Consider the following 17944-nt stretch of genomic DNA (forward strand, 5'->3'; position numbering starts at 1 on the left):
CGCAGGTGATAACCCACCTACTCAGCTTCAAACTGGTATCTCTCTATGACCTCATCCCGGTCTCAACCACCATGCAATCGCTAAATTCTCCTGAGTCTGAACTCGTCATCAAGACATAAGAATCTACTTCGTTCCATAAATAAATAACATGAAAGATCCCTAACACACTCATAACGCATGACTATATAACATACCAGGACAAAAATCAATCATCCATCATCCTTTCACATCCCAAGAAAAGTTCTTCCCATCACATTCAAACCGTCTAAACACAACTCTCAGTCACATAGTACATATTATATAGTTATCCAACCACTCACTGAGGCATCAATCCCACTCCTAGAGACACTACCAGGCATATAAGTCCAAAAGTACAAACACATACAACTGAAACTACCGAGCCCAAGCTGCGGTCTGAACCTGGCCTCAAGTCTTCCAGACTGGCCCATCACCAAAACATAGAAAACACCTCTTGCACCTCATCCATGGAATCACAAGTTGTCGATGCACAACTGATACCGAAAGCTCACATAACATATGAGTGAGTGGAAGGAATTCAAGAGATATGCTTCAAGCTGAATTGATGTCGCACGATAAGGAAGGAAAGATGAAAAATTTTCCTACATGCCCTGTAGCCTCTCGAAGATAGGTATGGACGTCATCATACCGATCCGTAAGTCTTTATTAGACACTAGCTCATGACCCGTAGAACCTATGAACCTAGAGCTTTGATACCAACTTGTCACGACCTAAAAATCTATCTAGTCGTGACGACACCTAACCCAACCCGCTAGGTAAGCCAAATAACATTTAACACAACTCAAATGGAAATAATAAGAGCCAATGAGTAAAATAACCTAACTTCTATATAAAATCCCAAGGATTGACAGTACAAGTCATGAGCTACTAAGATTTAGATTTACAAAGCTGGTGTGAAAATAAATACAACCTCTATTTGAAATGTACATATACATATTACAAATCTAAAGTTACCAAGGACAAATTACAGCTATACCCGAAAAGCAGGTACATCTCCAATGCCAGATCCCGCCATATATAACAGCATCAGCTCCAAGATCTGCACACAAAGTACAAAAGTATAGTATGAGTATAACCGACCCCATGTACTCAATAAGTAACAAACCTAACCTCAGATTGAAAGCAGTGACGAGCTCGGAATATGGCCAGAGTCCAACACCAATAGACAATAATAAATCCTAATAATATAATGAAGACAGTAAAAGTGAATAACTTAAAAGGTGTTATGCTCAGCCTGTTCACAGTTACGGGAAAGTAGACATATTTTTCAAGTATAACAGCCAGAGTCCAAATCTTACCGCTAAAATTAATTAAACATGAGTTTATCAAAAAGAAATGTGTTTTCCAATTCAAAATATCATATAAGACTTTTCGTTTATCAGTTAGCATGAGGAAATACCTCTGTATGCCTATATGTCAATATACATGTCAAGTCATCAAATATCACATTACCGTTTAGCATGAGGAAAATACATCTCTATGCCTACATGTCAAATATACGTGACAAGTCATCAAATGTCATATTACTGTCTAGCATGAGGAAGATATATCCCTATGCCTACATGTCCAATATACATGTCAAATCATCAAATGTCATATTATCGTCTAGCATAAGGAAGATACATCTATATGCCTATATATCAAATATACATGTCAAGTTAATGATTTCACAGTGATATCATCAAGTACACTCACTCTCAACACACTCAAGGTGCCTGACTCAAATGCCCCACTTCACCACACAAAAAAATCACTCACCAATATAGGGGTACCTGGCATCAATGCCTCTCACCAAAGCACATGTATATATCAATGTGCCTGCGTCCATAGCTGGTATGTCAGACTCCGGAGGGGCGGATCCTGCCCAAGCGCTAATCATAATCACATAGCCCAATCGTAGGGCCTGGTGCACGCATAGCCTCAAAATCAGTGTCACTTAGCCCAATGGTGGGGCCTGGCATACGCGCCACCTCGATATCAACATAACTCACAACATGGCTCTACGGCCCACATCAGTCATCAATCCACTCAAGTGTTCATATGCCAACATCTCGCAAAATATATTCCAATTATATAACACGGAATATCACAATATGCCTCAAATACAGCTCAAACTCATGTCACGTACAAGGACACCAATAATATATGAGACATCATATCAAAAGTGCACACAAACAAAGATATAACATGTGGATGTAACTATCATGACTGTACATTATTATTACGACTAAGGCAAATAGCTCAACATGGCGAAAATAGCCCTATCATGTCTCAAACAATTAAGAAGGTGGCCTAGATATGATTTCTAGCATGAATAATATCTCACGTAGTAATATAAATGGAGAAAACATGATATCAAAGAAGCATGATAGCACTATAGGGCACATAATAGCCTAAGAATTACCCGGATCATGAATACCTTTGTGCACGCCACACGCCCGTCACCTAGCGCGTGTATCACCCCTAACACATCTCAAATATCATAGTTCTCAGGGATAATTACCCTCAAATCCAAGTTTAGATATCTTACTTACCTCTAACAAGCCAAATCAAACACTAACCAAGCCAAACAATACTCTAGAAATGCCACTCCGCGTGAATCAACCTCCAAACGGCTTGAAACTAGCCAAAAGCAACTCAAAAATATCAAATAATGCCATAGGAAATAAACTCAAGCGATAAAGGTCGAATCTTTAATCAAATGCCCAAAGTCAACCAAAAAGTCAACCCGAGACCGCACCTCAGAACCCGAAAAAATTCACAAATCTAACAACCCATTCGAACACGAGTTCAACCATACTAATTTTACTCAAATCCGACTGTGAATCGATGTTCAAAACTCAATTATTCACTTTAGAAAAGTTTATACAAAAACCCTCAATTTCTATTTTAGAATCATCAATCAATGCCAAAATCGAAGATGGAATCATGGAATATAATCAAAATCGAGTTAAAAATACTTATCCCAATCCATGTGGTAAAAATTTTCTCCAAAATCGTCCAAATCCGAGCTTGATAACTCAAAATAGGATAAAATAAGCTCAAGGTCCGAAATAGAGTACTTATATGCACTGTCCAGTAGTACCCTACACGATTGCAGATGTATCTTCACGAGCGATGCACAAAATCACACTGCCACAAAATAACACTAAGCATTCGCGACACATACCTCAGGAATGCGATGCACAGCTGAGCCCAACCTTCACGAACGCGACGCGGTTCACGCGAATGCGAAGACAACTCTACCAGTCCCCAGCTTCCCTATGCGAACGCGGAACCAATGGCGAGAACGCGGATAACAACCATCTCAAACCTTCTTGAACGCGCTCATCATGTCGCGTCTGCGATAAATAAAAACACCCAGCTCCAAGAATCGCTACGCGATCACTGCTTCATCTTCGCAATCGTGTAGAACAACTGAAACACCAGATATCAGCAGAAACCGACAACATCCAACATGGCCCAAAATGGTCTAAAATACGTCTGAAACTCACTCGAGCCCCTCGGGATCCCATCCGAACATACCAACAAGTCCCAAAATATAACACGGACCTACTCGAGGCCTCAAATCATACATAAAAATATCAAAATCGTGAATCGCACCTCAAATCAAGATTAATGAACTATTTCAAATTTCCAAATTCCAAACTTACACCGAACATGTCAAAACAACTCGGAATCACCTCAAATTTTGCACACAAGTTTCAAATGACATAACGAACCTATTCAAACTCCCGGAATAATAATTCGAACTCGATAACATCGAAGTCAACTCCCGGACAAATCTATAAGCTTTCAAAATCTTCAAATTGCCAACTTTTGCCGAATAGTGGCAAAACCTTCTAGAAGCATCCAAATGCGGATCCGGGCATACTCTCAAGTCCAATATCACCCTCCGGACCTAACAGAACTATCAAAAGTCCAATACGAGGGCAAATACATAAAAGTCAAACTTTGTCAACTCTTCCAACTTAAAGCTTCTAAAATGAGACTCATTCTTCCAAATCAATCCCGAACCATTCGAAAATAAAAAACTGACGATACACGTAGGTCATAATTTACCATATAAAGCTACTCAAGACCTCAAATTACCGAACGGAGTACAAATGCTCAAAACAACCAATCAGGTGTCTTACAATTTAACCCTAATTGCAAAAATTAAATGACACAAAAAACTTAACGTGAAAAGGACACAACAGGATGATGGAAATGTGGCAATATAAAGAAATCTTTTTGTTTAGAAAACAAACGGTTCGTGATCCCATAATCTTAAATATCATCCATTCAATCAACCACCTTGACTATTTTTCTCAGAGAATATTGGTCGCGTCATTTCTCTCAGATGGAATTAGTTAGTACACATCCGTATTTTGTTTATTAATTTTTATTACTATTAGTAAGCTCAAGGGCAATATTAAATTCAAGCAAGAACTATGAGAAAACCTTTGCATTTGCCCAGACAACCATTGCTTCCATTTGCCTTATACAGACATAAGGATCAAAGATTGGCAAAGATTAACATAGAGTAGCAAAGACAGATAGGAAATAGCTCACTATTAGGGATGGCAATAGAATTCACTACTAACATCACTTTTTCTGGTGGTTATGTGTGAAAATCTTATGAGTGTGCAGTTCCACTTTGACCAAAAGACAATATTGGTTCAACTTCTTAAAATTTGAAGAAATCCAACTAACAGTCTTCTTGCCAAAATCATAACCACCAAGAAAGATATCTCCCTAAGTAGACAACGTTTCAAAGACAATATTTACACTTTCAAATTTGACACAACAAAATTGCCACCTCCAGGATCAAAAATCAAAATTATTTGTTCAAGAGAGTAAGATATTTGTAATCCTTGACACTATTAAGCTCAACTGGTTCGAGGGCTCCATTCCTATGTGAAATTGAGTAATCATTTTGGTTAAATGCTTCACAAGGTCTTTACACTTGTGTTGTAGGTCATTTTCCATTTTTTCTATAATTAAAGAGGTTGTTTCTACAACTTATTTGTGTAAACCACTGGGCTTCTAAGTAAGAGAATGAAGAAGATCACTGAAATAAAAGAGAACGGGGGAAGGGGTTTCATGGGAGACGGTCGAATTGTGCATTGAGGGTGTCATAATTCCATACTCAATTTCTGGTTGTATTTACTTTTTGGTAGACTCTTTGAGGAATTAACCCCCTTTCTGTTTATCTTCGTAGACATTGTATTAAAGTCATGGTGTATCCTGAATTTGTACGATTTGCTTTCATCTACGGTTTACTCTTCATTATCACAATCTTGATCTAAGCCTTCTTGAGAGAGCTTCCACAAGTAACAATAACAATAATTACAATCAAGAAATTACAATCAAGACAACAACAACAATAACAATAAAACCAGTGAGTTTCCACAAGTAGAGTCTGAAAAGAGTAATGTATACGCATACCTTACCTCGGGGACCTTGAGAGAGCAGAGAGAGAGAGGCTAGAGAGTAGATAAAAAGAAGTATTGTCCACAAGTAGTAACAACAACAAGAAGATATTAAGAAAATCAAGGCGAAAGATACTAATCAAACAATAGATAAAGATAGCAATCTACGAGTAAAAGGAATATCGTACCATTAATGCTACTGGTCTAAGAAAGAAAGAGCAAAACGCTCGACTACCAACTAGCCTTCTACCCTTATTCTCGACCTCTACACTAGGGGTGTTCGTCGGTCGGTACGATACGGTATTTAGACATTTCGGTTCAGTATTTTCGGTATTCGGTTTCTTAAAATGCTATACCAATACCGTACCTAATTAAATTCGGTATGGTTCGGTTTTTCTCTTTTCGGTTTCGGTTTATTCGGTTCAGAAACTTCGGTTTATTCGGTTTGAATACTAACAAGTGCATAGAGTCATAGACTATAATATTCATAATTAATTAATGTATTCAAAAGTACAAAACAGAAAACGTTTGTTGACAAAAGTTTTGTCCAAAACCAGCAAATATCAACCCAGAGAGAGAAAACTACACATAAAAAAATAAATTTGATCATTAGAAATGTCTTCTTACTTGCTTAGAGTTAATTGATGAACTTAGAGAATAAAGGAAACTAAAATTTTAATTTTTTATATTTATGTTATAATTAATAATATGTGTTTTGTGTAATATAATATATATTTTGGTACGGTATCGGTATTTCGGTATTTTATTTAAAAATACCAAATACCATACCTAATACCATATTTTTTAAAAACTTAAACCAAATACCATACCGAATACCAAAATATGGAATACCAAATACCAAAATTTTCGCTTTCGATACGGTAATTCAGTATTTACCAAATTATGCACAGCCCTACTCTACACCCTCTTATCAAAGGACAATCCTCGATAAGCTCCAGAGCGTCATATCCTGCCTAATCACCTCTCCCCAAACTTTTTTGGTCTACCTATATCCCTTCTCATACCCACTATGGCCAACCTCTCATACCTCCTAACTTGGGCATCAGTACTTCTCCTCTTCACATGTCCGAACCATCTCAGGCTCCCTCCCGCATCTTATCCTTCACGGGGCCACTCCTACCTTTCCCCGAATAACTTCATTCCTAATCTTATCAAATCTGATATGCCCGCACATCCATCTCAACATTCTCATTTCATTTCAGCTACTTTATCTTCTGGACACAAGAGTTCTTGACTGACCAACACTCTGTCCCATACAACATAATCGGTCTAACCACCACTTTATAGAACTTACCTTTAAGTTTTAATGGCACATTCTTATTACACAAGACACCGGAAGCGACCTTACATTTAATCCACCCTCCATTACAATCAAGAATTTTAGGAAATAGAGAGAAATTGAATGAGAAAGAAGAAGAATAAGAAGAGAAGAAGAATCTCTGAGAGAGAGAGAGAGAGAGAGAGAGAGAGAGAGAGAGAGAGACCAGAATATTCACAAAATAAATTTCTCTTTTCACGTCACTCTTATGTACACTTATATGAGGGTAAGCACGCGCCTCCCATGTGACCTTAATTAACTTTGGGTCATGACAGCAAATACCTGTTGCAGGGTCATTATAAAGAGTTTCATTAGGAATGATCCCCAACTGTGCTTTGAGGGGATTTTCCTTATTTTTCTCAATCTAAAATTACAGCCTCCTGAATAGTCCCAATGTAAAAAGTTTATATAGAGTTTTATGATGCCCTAGACACTGTTTTCAGTCAACATAGAATTTTAATTGAGTTCCCTGGTAAAATTATGATATGTAGTGGTATTAATGGCAGCCATAGTTAAAAAATAGCATGAGCAGAAAGTGTGAAGAGGAAAAAAACTGCAGAGGTGTCAACAACTTTTGAAAATTGCAAGCCACAAAAATTGAAGGGATAATCCCAAGACTGACAACCAGCCATCAGTATCCACTCTGAAGAAAGTGAATGGAGAAAAACTGGTCGCTTTCGAAGCATCAGCTCAGGATAATTATAGCCATATTTGATATCTTTGGGGAATTTAGAAGTATATATGTATGTAAATGCTCTTACATAGGACTCAATCTCCTCTCAGGAAGAGTAAAAAATCCAGGTTGGCCACAATCCTGCGTAATAACTTAAAACAGAATGTTAGACGCGACCACAATGTGAAAGGCAATTTAAATTATTTACAAGTGCCTGTATCAACCTCAACAAGGATTCCTGGGACTAAAATTTCAATTTCCCTATTAATTTTAAATTCAACAGAGACCACCGCTGGTGCGCTAGTCACACCTATCGCAGGAGGTACAGTCATGTGGAAATGAAATAGCTGGAGACATAAGTTTAAAGAAAGAAACCTCTACTTTGCTAACACTGCAGAAGGAGCTAAGTTATCCAAACTGAAGTCCAAAAAGCTGAGATATCTAAATCTCAAAATCTGCAATTCTCTACTCCTCTTTTTCTTTCCCTTTTCTTTTGGCTGATAATTCCCAGTACAAAATAATTACAGGGGGGCAAATTATCATACAATGAATCAGAGACATCATGACATGCTGGTATGCATCTTGAACATGCTAGAAGCTTTATACATGTTGGATTTAGCAGCATCAAGCAGTGGATCTGCCTGGATCGCCTTGTTGAAACAGTTCTTGGCTTCTTCCCATTTTCCTTCAGCAACACATACAAGACCTAAATTGTTTAAAGCTGGTGCATACCCAGGCTGCAGTTCAAGTGATTTGGTGAACATTGCCTTTGCACGTTCATACTGTTTTATCTGCCGATAGAGGTTCCCAAGGTTTGAAAATATTGTGTGCGCTTGTTTTGATGTAGCTAGTGACAAGGCCTGTATATAAACCTCTTCAGCTGGAGAAGACTCCTCGGACAGTTGCAGTGAAATACCTAGAGTGCAATTTCTTTTCAGAAGATATGAAGGCTATATTCACGATAACTAAAACTGGGAAAGAAAAGAGGTGGAAAAGAGATGTGGATGACATTGAGTAAAATGCATTTACCAAGATTTGACCAGGCATACGTGCAGTCCTTACGACGTGCAACTGCAGCCTTGAGGTACTTTTGAGACGTCCTAAATTGTTGGGAACAAAGACTATGAAGGCCAAGTTGATGCCATTGAACAGCATCGGCAGGATCTTCAGCTATTGCCTGTCATTTGAAAAATCAGAAATATGAAATCAAGTCCTCAGTCCAAACTTCATCTTTCAAGAGTGTAACAGAAAATAATGAAAATCAAAAGTCAGGAAGCAGATGTAAGGTAGTAGAATAGCTTTAATGCAATAAAGTCAGGCAAGAAAGAGTAAAAAACTAAGTTCCTTTCACTGTAAAAAAAAAAAAAAAGAAGTTCAAGCAGTTCAAACTCCTAAGCAACCTGGTCTGTTACCAGTTGCACCACAGAGGAAATATATATAGATCACCTTATCATATAATCAACCAATAAATAACCTATCCCCTACCGGAATCTGAATTTACCAAACTAAGCAATAAGTATCAGATAGAAATATAAAAATTTAACGCCTACTTGCTTTAGACTGTAGATTGCATGCTCCTTGACTTCCACCAATTCATTATGCTCTATTTCAAATCCTGCCACAATTTCGTGTTGGGCCCTGTGGACCATGGCAAGACCAGCCCATGCTATTGGAGACTCTATTGAAGTAGAATCTCCTTCTCTTAGTATCGAGGCCATTTCATTCCCAGCCCATGAGAGCTGCTCATTGGGATTCTGGGACCTCTCTGCATCCCTGATGCGGTGAACTCCAACCGCATATCTTGTTGCTAAGCAATTAGGCTCGATTTTTCCTGCCTACGCATTATAGCAAAAAAAAGAAGTTAAATTACTTATACAAGGACAACATTAGTGCATCTATTTAAGAAGTCTAGGAACCAATATCTTGTAACAACAGATAAAAGGAGGTTTCGAGCTGTTTGTAGCCTTCCTTATCCAAAAAAGGAAAAGAAAAGAAGCACCTTTTCCAAGCATTTGGCAGAGCTCCTATGATCACCCATCAAGTAATAAGCATTAGCTAGATTTGTCCAAGTGTGAGCAGCTTTTGAGTCCGCTTTTAAAGCTGCTAGTAAACATTCTCTGGCCACATTGGCTGCAATGACTTGATCTGCAGTTGTTCTATCAAGAGCATTTGCCCCCGCACCTGAAACTAACAGCCAAATGCTTACTCTTTACTCTCTGTTTTCTTATTCTTTCAAATATTTACCAGTGTTTTGAAAGGCGTTTTCGGGGCGAGCCCTAGGGCGAGGCGCACCAAAAACGCCCCGGGGCGATGGTGTGGGGCGAAAATCTCAAGAGGCGTACCCTCAGCAATTCGGGGCGTACGCCCGGGGGTTCGGGGCGTAAGCCCGGGCGTTTGAGGCGAGTTGTTTTAGTGAGGCGTAAGCCTAGAGATTTTTTCAAATAAAAACAAAATTTATTGAATAAGTCCTTCATATAATACCCAAATTTTCAAAATTCAGCATGGTAATTACTCAAAAGTTTTAAAAGGGAACTGAAATGTATTAAATTTAAAAGTCAATACCTTTTTTATTGATTGAAGCCCCAATTCATGGTCTTTCCCACTTCTTTATCTTGTCCGCTAGTCTGCTAATATCTCCCAAAACCAACAAATATTCAATTTTTTTTTACAAATACAAAGAGAATTCTATTCTCCTTCATAGCAGCAAGATCAAAGTTCAAAACTTCAAATTGAAGGTTAGTCATCCTTTTTGTTACTCCATGTAGAAAACTTTATTCTTTTTGACTCAAGTTACTTGAGCTTCTAAGTAGCGTATAATAGATTGTTTTGACTAGTTTTTTGTGAAGATGAAGCACATATATTTTATATATATATATATATATATATATATATATATGTTTCACATATTTATAGTTTTCTTCATTTTTTATGCAATTTTACCTGTATATAAATATTTACTGTAATTATATTATTTTATAAAATATTAAAAATTAAATACCTATGGGGCTTACGCCTCGCTGAGGCATATGTAAAACGTCTCGCCTTATGCCCACGCCTTTTAAAACACTGATATTTACATCCATGTAGAACACATGCTAATGAGCACAATTATAATATTTTTTGCAGTGAATTCGTAACATAAATCTGATAGCCCAAGGCTATAAATTACGAAACAGATAAAATCCTTTTACCTGCAACTACTGAACCAAATTTATATAAGAGAAGGGCAGCATAATTGATTAAAGCAGTAGGATGGTTCTGATCTTTTAGAAGCAGATCTTGGAAGCACTTTTCTGAAAGCTCTAGATTCCCACTGGAAAGACATTGTCAAAGTGATTCAATTCAGGAAAGGAAGTAGCTCAAGTGAACAATATAGGAAAATGTGCCTGATGAAATATTAATCAGTTAGCATATCTAATAAAGCTGTTAAACAGCAGCAGAGGACCCCCCCACCCCCCACCCCACCCCCACACACACAAAAAAAAAAGGCATCACCAATATTATAAAAGTATGAATACAATGTCGGTTTATAAAAATAACCTTATAATATTAAGCATAATAATTCATAATAAAAGGACATAACCGGAATTCTAGATATTAGCCTTATAATCCTATTAGTTTTAGGATATAATACTACACATTAGGAATCTTATTAGTATAACTATTCCCGGGTTGTCTAATTCATATAAAATTGAACAAGTAAATATCTTTTGTCATGTAATCCTATTACTTTTAGGATATACTTCTTAAAAATTCCTATTACTAATTTAATTTGAAAACATATTAAAATGTCCTATTACTAATTTAATTTGAGAATGTATTATATTGTCCAAATCCATTTAGAAAAAATGAATCCCTACATTATTATAAAATTATAAATACAATATTAATATATCAAAATATCCCTAAAATATTAAACGGAAGAACTCATAGGGAAAGGACATAACTGCAATAACCTATTTTTTGGACTATAATACCTTCTATGCTAATTTTTTATATTTAAGATTTTAAATTAATAAAATTTTGTCTATTAAATTCTCATTAAAAATATGTAGGAAAGTTAATAAAATTAATTTCATAAGAATCCTTCGTATTGGCAATACATTACCACTACATAATGTCCAATACGAAGAAAAAATAAAAGTAATGTTAAATAGACTGCATAAAGAGTTGAAATTGAGAAAAAAAATACCCCCACGATAATATATTTTATTTTATATTTGAACTATTTTTCTACTCAAATAATATGTTTTAATTAATTTTTCGTGTAGTATTAAAAAATAAATAAGAAAATATTTAAGAATATAAATGTGTGAGAAAGAGAAAAACAAAGGTTGGTAAGAGTCAATACCACTAATGATTCTATAAACATAAAGATCTAAAAGTGAAATGTCATATCAATCTTTTACTCTTTGAAAATAAAATTTATGGTGGATAAAATTATAATTAAGATTAAATATTCAAAATAAGAGATGAACTAATATTAAGATCTGAATCAACATAGAATAAATTATTTTTTATGTTAAAACCAAATAATTATATCTTTTAATTAATTATTTAGCAAAAGAATCCAATTCAATTATTTCTTAAATTCATCATATGAGTAAAATTCTTATTCAAGTTAAAAAAAAAATCTTAGGATATATAAATTTATTCCATAAAAAGAGCGTTAAAACACAAAGTAAAAAGGTTAGAATATTATTAAGAATCAAAATGCAATACAAGTGTCTGAGGAAGCACAATCAAAGCTAAATCCTAAACAAGAACAAGCTTTCAAGACTATATTATAAAGAGTCGACTCTGGTATAACAAGATTATTCTTTGTAGATACCTCCGGCGGAATCGAAATAATATTTCAATGTCATGAATTACTTGCAAATATCATATCAAGAGGCATGACACTGTTAGCAATAATGGCAAGTGGTGTACCAACAACGATTTTATTGTGAGGCCACCCACTTTAGATTTGATATACCTCTTCAAACAACTTAAATAACCATCACAAATATATCAAAGCAAAGCAATTGTGCTAAATTTATAAGGAAAGTAAAATCGATAATATGGGATGAAGCACTTATGGCTAAGTGTCAAACGATCGAAATAATTGCCCCGGAGGTCTAGAGATATATTGGATATTAATGAACCGTTTGGTGAAAAATTAATGGTTTGGGAGGTGATTTCTGTCAAGTAGTACCAGTAGTTCCAAAATCAACAAAAGTCGAGACTTTAAAAGCTAGCTTGCCAAAGTTATACTTCTGGCCTCAAACGAAAAAGATTTAACTGACAAGAAATATAAAGTAAGAACATATCCAGTATTCAGTGTCTTCTTGCTTCGTGTCGGAAACGAAGAAGAGCATCCAATAAAATATGGTATGGTTCTTCCTAAACACTTGGTTATCAATCTCAATGGTCATAGTGGTGCATTTAATAAGAGAAATATCGCTATCATTAGATTTTGTGCAAATCGCATGATAGAATTAAAAAAGATATCTTAGCTAGCAGAAATGAATATGTTGATCAACTAAATAAAAGGTTGATTGCAAAATTTTATAGTAAAAATAAAATATTTTTCAGTTTTTGACTCAGCAGAAAATGATACCAATAATTACTACAAAGAAGAATACTTAAATACTTTAATACCAAATGGTCTTCTACCATACATGTTTGTTGTCAAGTTTTTTATTTCTTACGTATGTTATTGTCGCTGTATATATAATAGACTAAGTTAAAATTGATCTTCCATTGTATATAGGTTAACTGTATGTTGAATAATTTATAGGTCAAATTGGACTATATTTAACGCAATATATTTTCTTGCACGAACAACTGTATGTTGCACTTTCAAAAGGGATATCAAGATCGACAACAAGAATTCTGGTTAAGGCAGAGCAACCAACACATTAGGAGGAAACATACACAAAAAAATATTGTCCACAAAGAAGTGTTCGTTAAGATACCATCACATTAAATACTTTTAAACTATAATATATAATTATCTAACTAACTTGACAAAATTGATCGTTTGTGTAAGTTTTGATAATGTCCTTTTATTTTAAATTCATGTATTATGCTAATGTAATAATATTTTCGGCATTTAGATGATTGTTGTTTTATTATGCATAAAATTTCTCTCATTAATTAAATTTTATTGTTCCTTCATATAAATAAATGTTTAAAGCATCACGTGTCATTATTAACGTGCAACGCACGTTCATAGATACTAGTCTAAGAAAAAACAAGAAAAGAAAAAGACAGACAGAGAATCAGAAAATAGAATATGCATTAGATCCAAATACCAGCGTATGGCAGCCAATAAAAGCATAGAAGCTTGCAGCCAATGAGTGCGATAAAGACAATGTAATCAGTGGTAGAAGCTATATTGAACGAAGTATTTGATCAACCTTTCCCGGAGTCCTAAAATCCCACTCAAGTCCATGATTGGTTAAGCTGATTCTCAAGAATGGTGACAGCCTAAAATGGGTAACTGTTTTCACCATTTGCAAGATCTAATTTCGCTGATTGTGTAAGCTCATAGGATTTGCTATGAAGGAAGATTATTAGGAAGTGGTTGAGTCAGGGATCCCTCGAGGTTCTCCCATAATAGATTATTAGGAAGTGGTTGAGTCAGGGATCCCTCAAGGTTCTCCCATAATGGTGGAATAAGTAGATTACTTCCACAAAATGGTCTCCCTGGCTAAAAGATAAATACTTCTCTTTTAATGGAACGACGATAATGCCATCAGAAGACATTATACTTTTTAGAAATCTAAGGTCAGTATACTTTGTTTTTTGAGCGGTAAGCTTCTGACATTTTCATCTTCAAATCCCATCTTGAGCTCTGCTCTAACTGAAGCTATTGCATGGTTTTTGCCAATGATGCGATCGGAGTCAGCACCTAAGAGCCCCATTACCAGGTTGGACAGCTTAGGCATTATAACCAAGAAGATTTACACCTCAGTAGAATCGAACAGTATAATAAAAAATTTCCACGAAAAAAGAGGATTGTAACTTGTAAGTGAGTCATTCCCAATAAGACACTCAATTCGAACTAATCACGAAGTCCATATGCTGTAGAATGATGCATCAATAGTTTTTCAGCCCAAAAACAAACTAATCTCCCTACAAGTGTTTAAGATATAAGTTCTCCTAGATTTTTTTTCCTTTTCAGTTGCAACATTAGTAGAAATATCATTCAACAAATAGGATATTTTGTGTCTTTGCTCTTTTCAAAACATAAAATACAACATCCTCTCTACCTCTCCAATTTGCTTTTAGCTTCTATGTCAATCCCTTTTTTCATTACTCTAATTTAATCAAAACGCAAGAGAATATTGGAATGATGACATTAATATACACTTTCAATAATACAGTAAGTAGCCTAAAACCAGTAAAAAGGAATGTCCCTTTATACCTCCGGAGACAAGCAATTCCAAGATTACCAAGGCAATCCAGGTTGTCTGGGGATATGTCCAACAAAGTTGAGAAAACTGATATAGCACTCTACAGAAACCATAAGTGTCAAAAGATAATCAGAGAAAGTTCCAAGTACGTCAATGAGTAAGAACAAAATTAACGCGGCTGCACCTGCAAACGACCAGTTCTAAGAAGTATTATGCCAAGAGCATTCCAAATAGACACCTGCGTAACATCAGATTTCACAGCCTCCTTAAGTTTAGCTAGAATATTTTCAAGCTCTTCAGGGTCTAATTCCTCATCTGAACTGCAATCTTCCAACGTTCCAAGCAGAATACACTGCATGGTGGAAGAGATGTGAAAAATATATGAGTAGCAGTAATTACTCGATTAATTTTTAAAGAAAAAACTAATAGAGAAATGTTGACGTGCAATTTCTTTCACTGTAAGTTCAGTCATACCTGTGCACGATGAACCTGGACTAATGAAAGCAACTCTGGCCGATCTATTTCTTCCTCAGGGCGAACTAAAATTTCTTCCGCTTTCTCATATGCCAGAATTGCCTAGAATGAGCTGTTCAGTGCAAGAGAAAATGAAAACTGACCCACAGAAAGAACAGCGCAATCCAAAAGCTACCTTTTGAGGCTGACCCATCCTTTGATACATCAAGCCAAGTACAAAATGAGAATGTGCGTTCTTTGGCATTTTTCGTGCAACGTGTATCAAGCCCTACAAACAAAGTAGATTAATCATGGCAAAGTTTAAACAACTGCACCAAGAAGGTGTTCTCTTTTCTCTTAAATTAAAATAAGATGATTTTACAAGCACAATTACCCTTATTTATCGGAAAAGGTAGGAAGAGGATTTTACTGGCACAATCGCCTATCAAGCTTGTCCAGCTATCAATACAGTAAAGATAAATGGCTCAAAATACAACTTACAGTTTTAAGGCTGCTAACTTTTTCTTCCCGAGACGAAGGTACACCTTGAACATTATGATCAGGCTCTGCATCAGCTCCACTACAGTCAGGAGGACAATCTAACTTACCCATTCTTGAACGGCATTTTCCCATTTTTTTCAATTGTTTACCTTCTGTGTCTGCAACCTCTATGTCTTTTTTCAACTTATCCTGAAATATTTCATCAGCTATTACCCTGCAAATATATTAGAACCTGTTTAAAAGTCATAAAATAAATTATCCCAACAATAATGTCAACCTAATAGAGCTAAAGAGAAAAGCAACATAAAGCATCATGGTCGAGGTCAATTACCTCTGCCGGTATAAGGACTCCTTTACATGGCTGCCAGCTGAAATTTTAATAACATATCCTAACAATAGTACAAAGTAGGGCCATCTTCACTTACCACTACTTCCAACCCAAAGGAATGACACACTTATTATTTGGTGAATCAAAGAGCTTTTACTTTGAATATGATCTTTTTTATACTATTTTAGTAATTTCAACTGCAAAAAGTTGCAAGTAATTTATACTAGGACTTCCAAATTCATACAGAATATCCCAAGCCAGTAGTGTACTAGTACAGTGGAAATGTAGAATCAAGCCTAGTCCTCTTTGAAAAGATTAAAATCTGAAACTACCTTATATGATATACAAACTAGACTATAGTTTACCTCAAAAAAGAAGAAGCAGAAAGCTCTGAACAGTTCAAGTCTTTATCTCTTTTCTCAGCTTTTCTTCAATTTATTTTCATAAGAATTTTGAAAGAACGATAGACAGAAGAAAACAGAAAAGTCTCAAGTAGAACCTGGAGAAACTTGTAGGAGACACAGCAGCGACGGGTACATAATCATTGCCGTCGGAATCAGGAGGATCAACGTTGAGGTCAGCCAAAATGATTTTGGATGGCTGAGATTGCGGAGGCGGTGGCTGTAGCCTCAAGGTGACGGAGGTTCTATCAACGACGGGGGATTCTGACTTCATTGAATGAAATTTGACGGAACTGGATGCCGGAATTTCAGATTTTTTGGACGCCGATAAAAAAGAATCTTCTACTGAAAAAGGTTTCTATTCGGAATAAATATTAACCTTTTGGTCCCTGAATATTTGTATAAATGCAGTTTGTCTCACTATTTTAGTCATTGTATGTAATGGTCCCTAATATTTGATCTGAGGTTCAATCTAATTGCATTTATGAGTATAAAACATTGATAGAAAGATATCCTAATTGCATTGCTAAAACCTATACCTGTGGCTTAGAAAATCGCTCAAAATGGTAGGAGAAAAATGACATTTATTAAGAAGGAATTTAAAACTAGAAAAGAAAAAAAGGACTTTTATTAGAGATGACATATAACTAAAAGAAGTAACACTTTTTGGGAAAAAAATATGTCTTCTAGTTAAATTTTTATAGAGTACTAACTAGTAGAAGCAAAATTATATATCAGTTTGATAATTCTCAAGTACAAAAGTTAGAAGATAATAATAAAAAAAGATTATATATAAACATATATATATATATATATATATGTGTGCGCGCGCGCGCAGTGCGTATATATATATATATATATATATATATATATATATATATATATATATATATATATATATATGCATGCGTATATATATATATATAGATTATGCAATGTGAATTTCTACCTTGAAAGAACATTCGATAAGATTGAAAATGCGCTCTAACTTGTAATAGATGCTAGTTTTATGATATGCGTTTTGCGCTTGTACACTGTCTCAATAAGAAAGAATTTTAAAATTTTAAATTTAAATAATATAGTATTAAAATATCATATTAGAGCGATAAAATAAAAGTTAATATTCTCTAAAATGATGAATCTCCGTACACATTCTCAATCATCAGTCAATATAATCAACTAAAAATATATTATAATTTTTTAATTTAATCACTTTAAATTCATAAGTTATCATGCTTCTTTTCCAATTTCAGCAATCACATATAATACTTGAAAACTTATGATTTTTGTTTATGAAAAGTTATTCACAAGTTCATTTTAGAAGAGTCAAACAGGATTAGCAAATTTATAGAAAATAAAAAAAATCAAGAGTAAAATGCAAGTTGTTTTATTTTGT

General features: G+C 35.1%; 1 protein-coding gene across 7 annotated transcripts; it reads right to left on the bottom strand.

Annotated features, from left to right (window-relative positions):
• Positions 1–7647: 7647 nt before the first annotated feature.
• Positions 7648–17090, bottom strand: LOC104121068 (uncharacterized). 7 transcript variants are annotated; one of them, XM_009632965.4, is made up of 13 exons: positions 16647–16860; positions 16151–16208; positions 15969–16033; positions 15820–15884; positions 15515–15607; positions 15340–15441; positions 15050–15217; positions 14877–14965; positions 10657–10778; positions 9465–9652; positions 9016–9300; positions 8495–8642; positions 7648–8381 (listed from the first exon to the last, which is right to left on the bottom strand). In XM_009632965.4, the coding sequence occupies exons 1-13, from the start codon at positions 16690–16692 to the stop codon at positions 8026–8028; spliced, it is 1785 nt and encodes a 594-aa protein (XP_009631260.1). In that variant the 5' UTR covers positions 16693–16860; the 3' UTR covers positions 7648–8025. The 7 variants fall into 7 exon arrangements, with proteins under 7 accessions (XP_009631260.1, XP_009631258.1, XP_009631257.1 ...); XM_009632963.4 differs by lacking the exon at positions 16151–16208 and having other exon boundaries at positions 16647–17090; XM_009632962.4 differs by having other exon boundaries at positions 15820–16033.
• Positions 17091–17944: the final 854 nt, after the last annotated feature.

Source organism: Nicotiana tomentosiformis, chromosome 6 (assembly GCF_000390325.3).
Source record: "Nicotiana tomentosiformis chromosome 6, ASM39032v3, whole genome shotgun sequence".
NCBI lineage: Eukaryota > Viridiplantae > Streptophyta > Magnoliopsida > Solanales > Solanaceae > Nicotiana > Nicotiana tomentosiformis.

Bases quoted from the DNA above. Each gene is read 5' to 3' on its own strand.
- LOC104121068 (XM_009632960.4), bottom strand. From the start codon at position 16,822: ATGAAGTCAGAATCCCCCGTCGTTGATAGAACCTCCGTCACCTTGAGG. The intron at 15,442-15,514 runs GTAGCTTTTGGA...AGCTCATTCTAG, and splicing joins GGATGGGTCAGCCTCAAAAG to GCAATTCTGGCATATGAGAA. The intron at 8,643-9,015 runs GTAGGCGTTAAA...TTCAAATGACAG, and splicing joins CAATCTACAGTCTAAAGCAA to GCAATAGCTGAAGATCCTGC.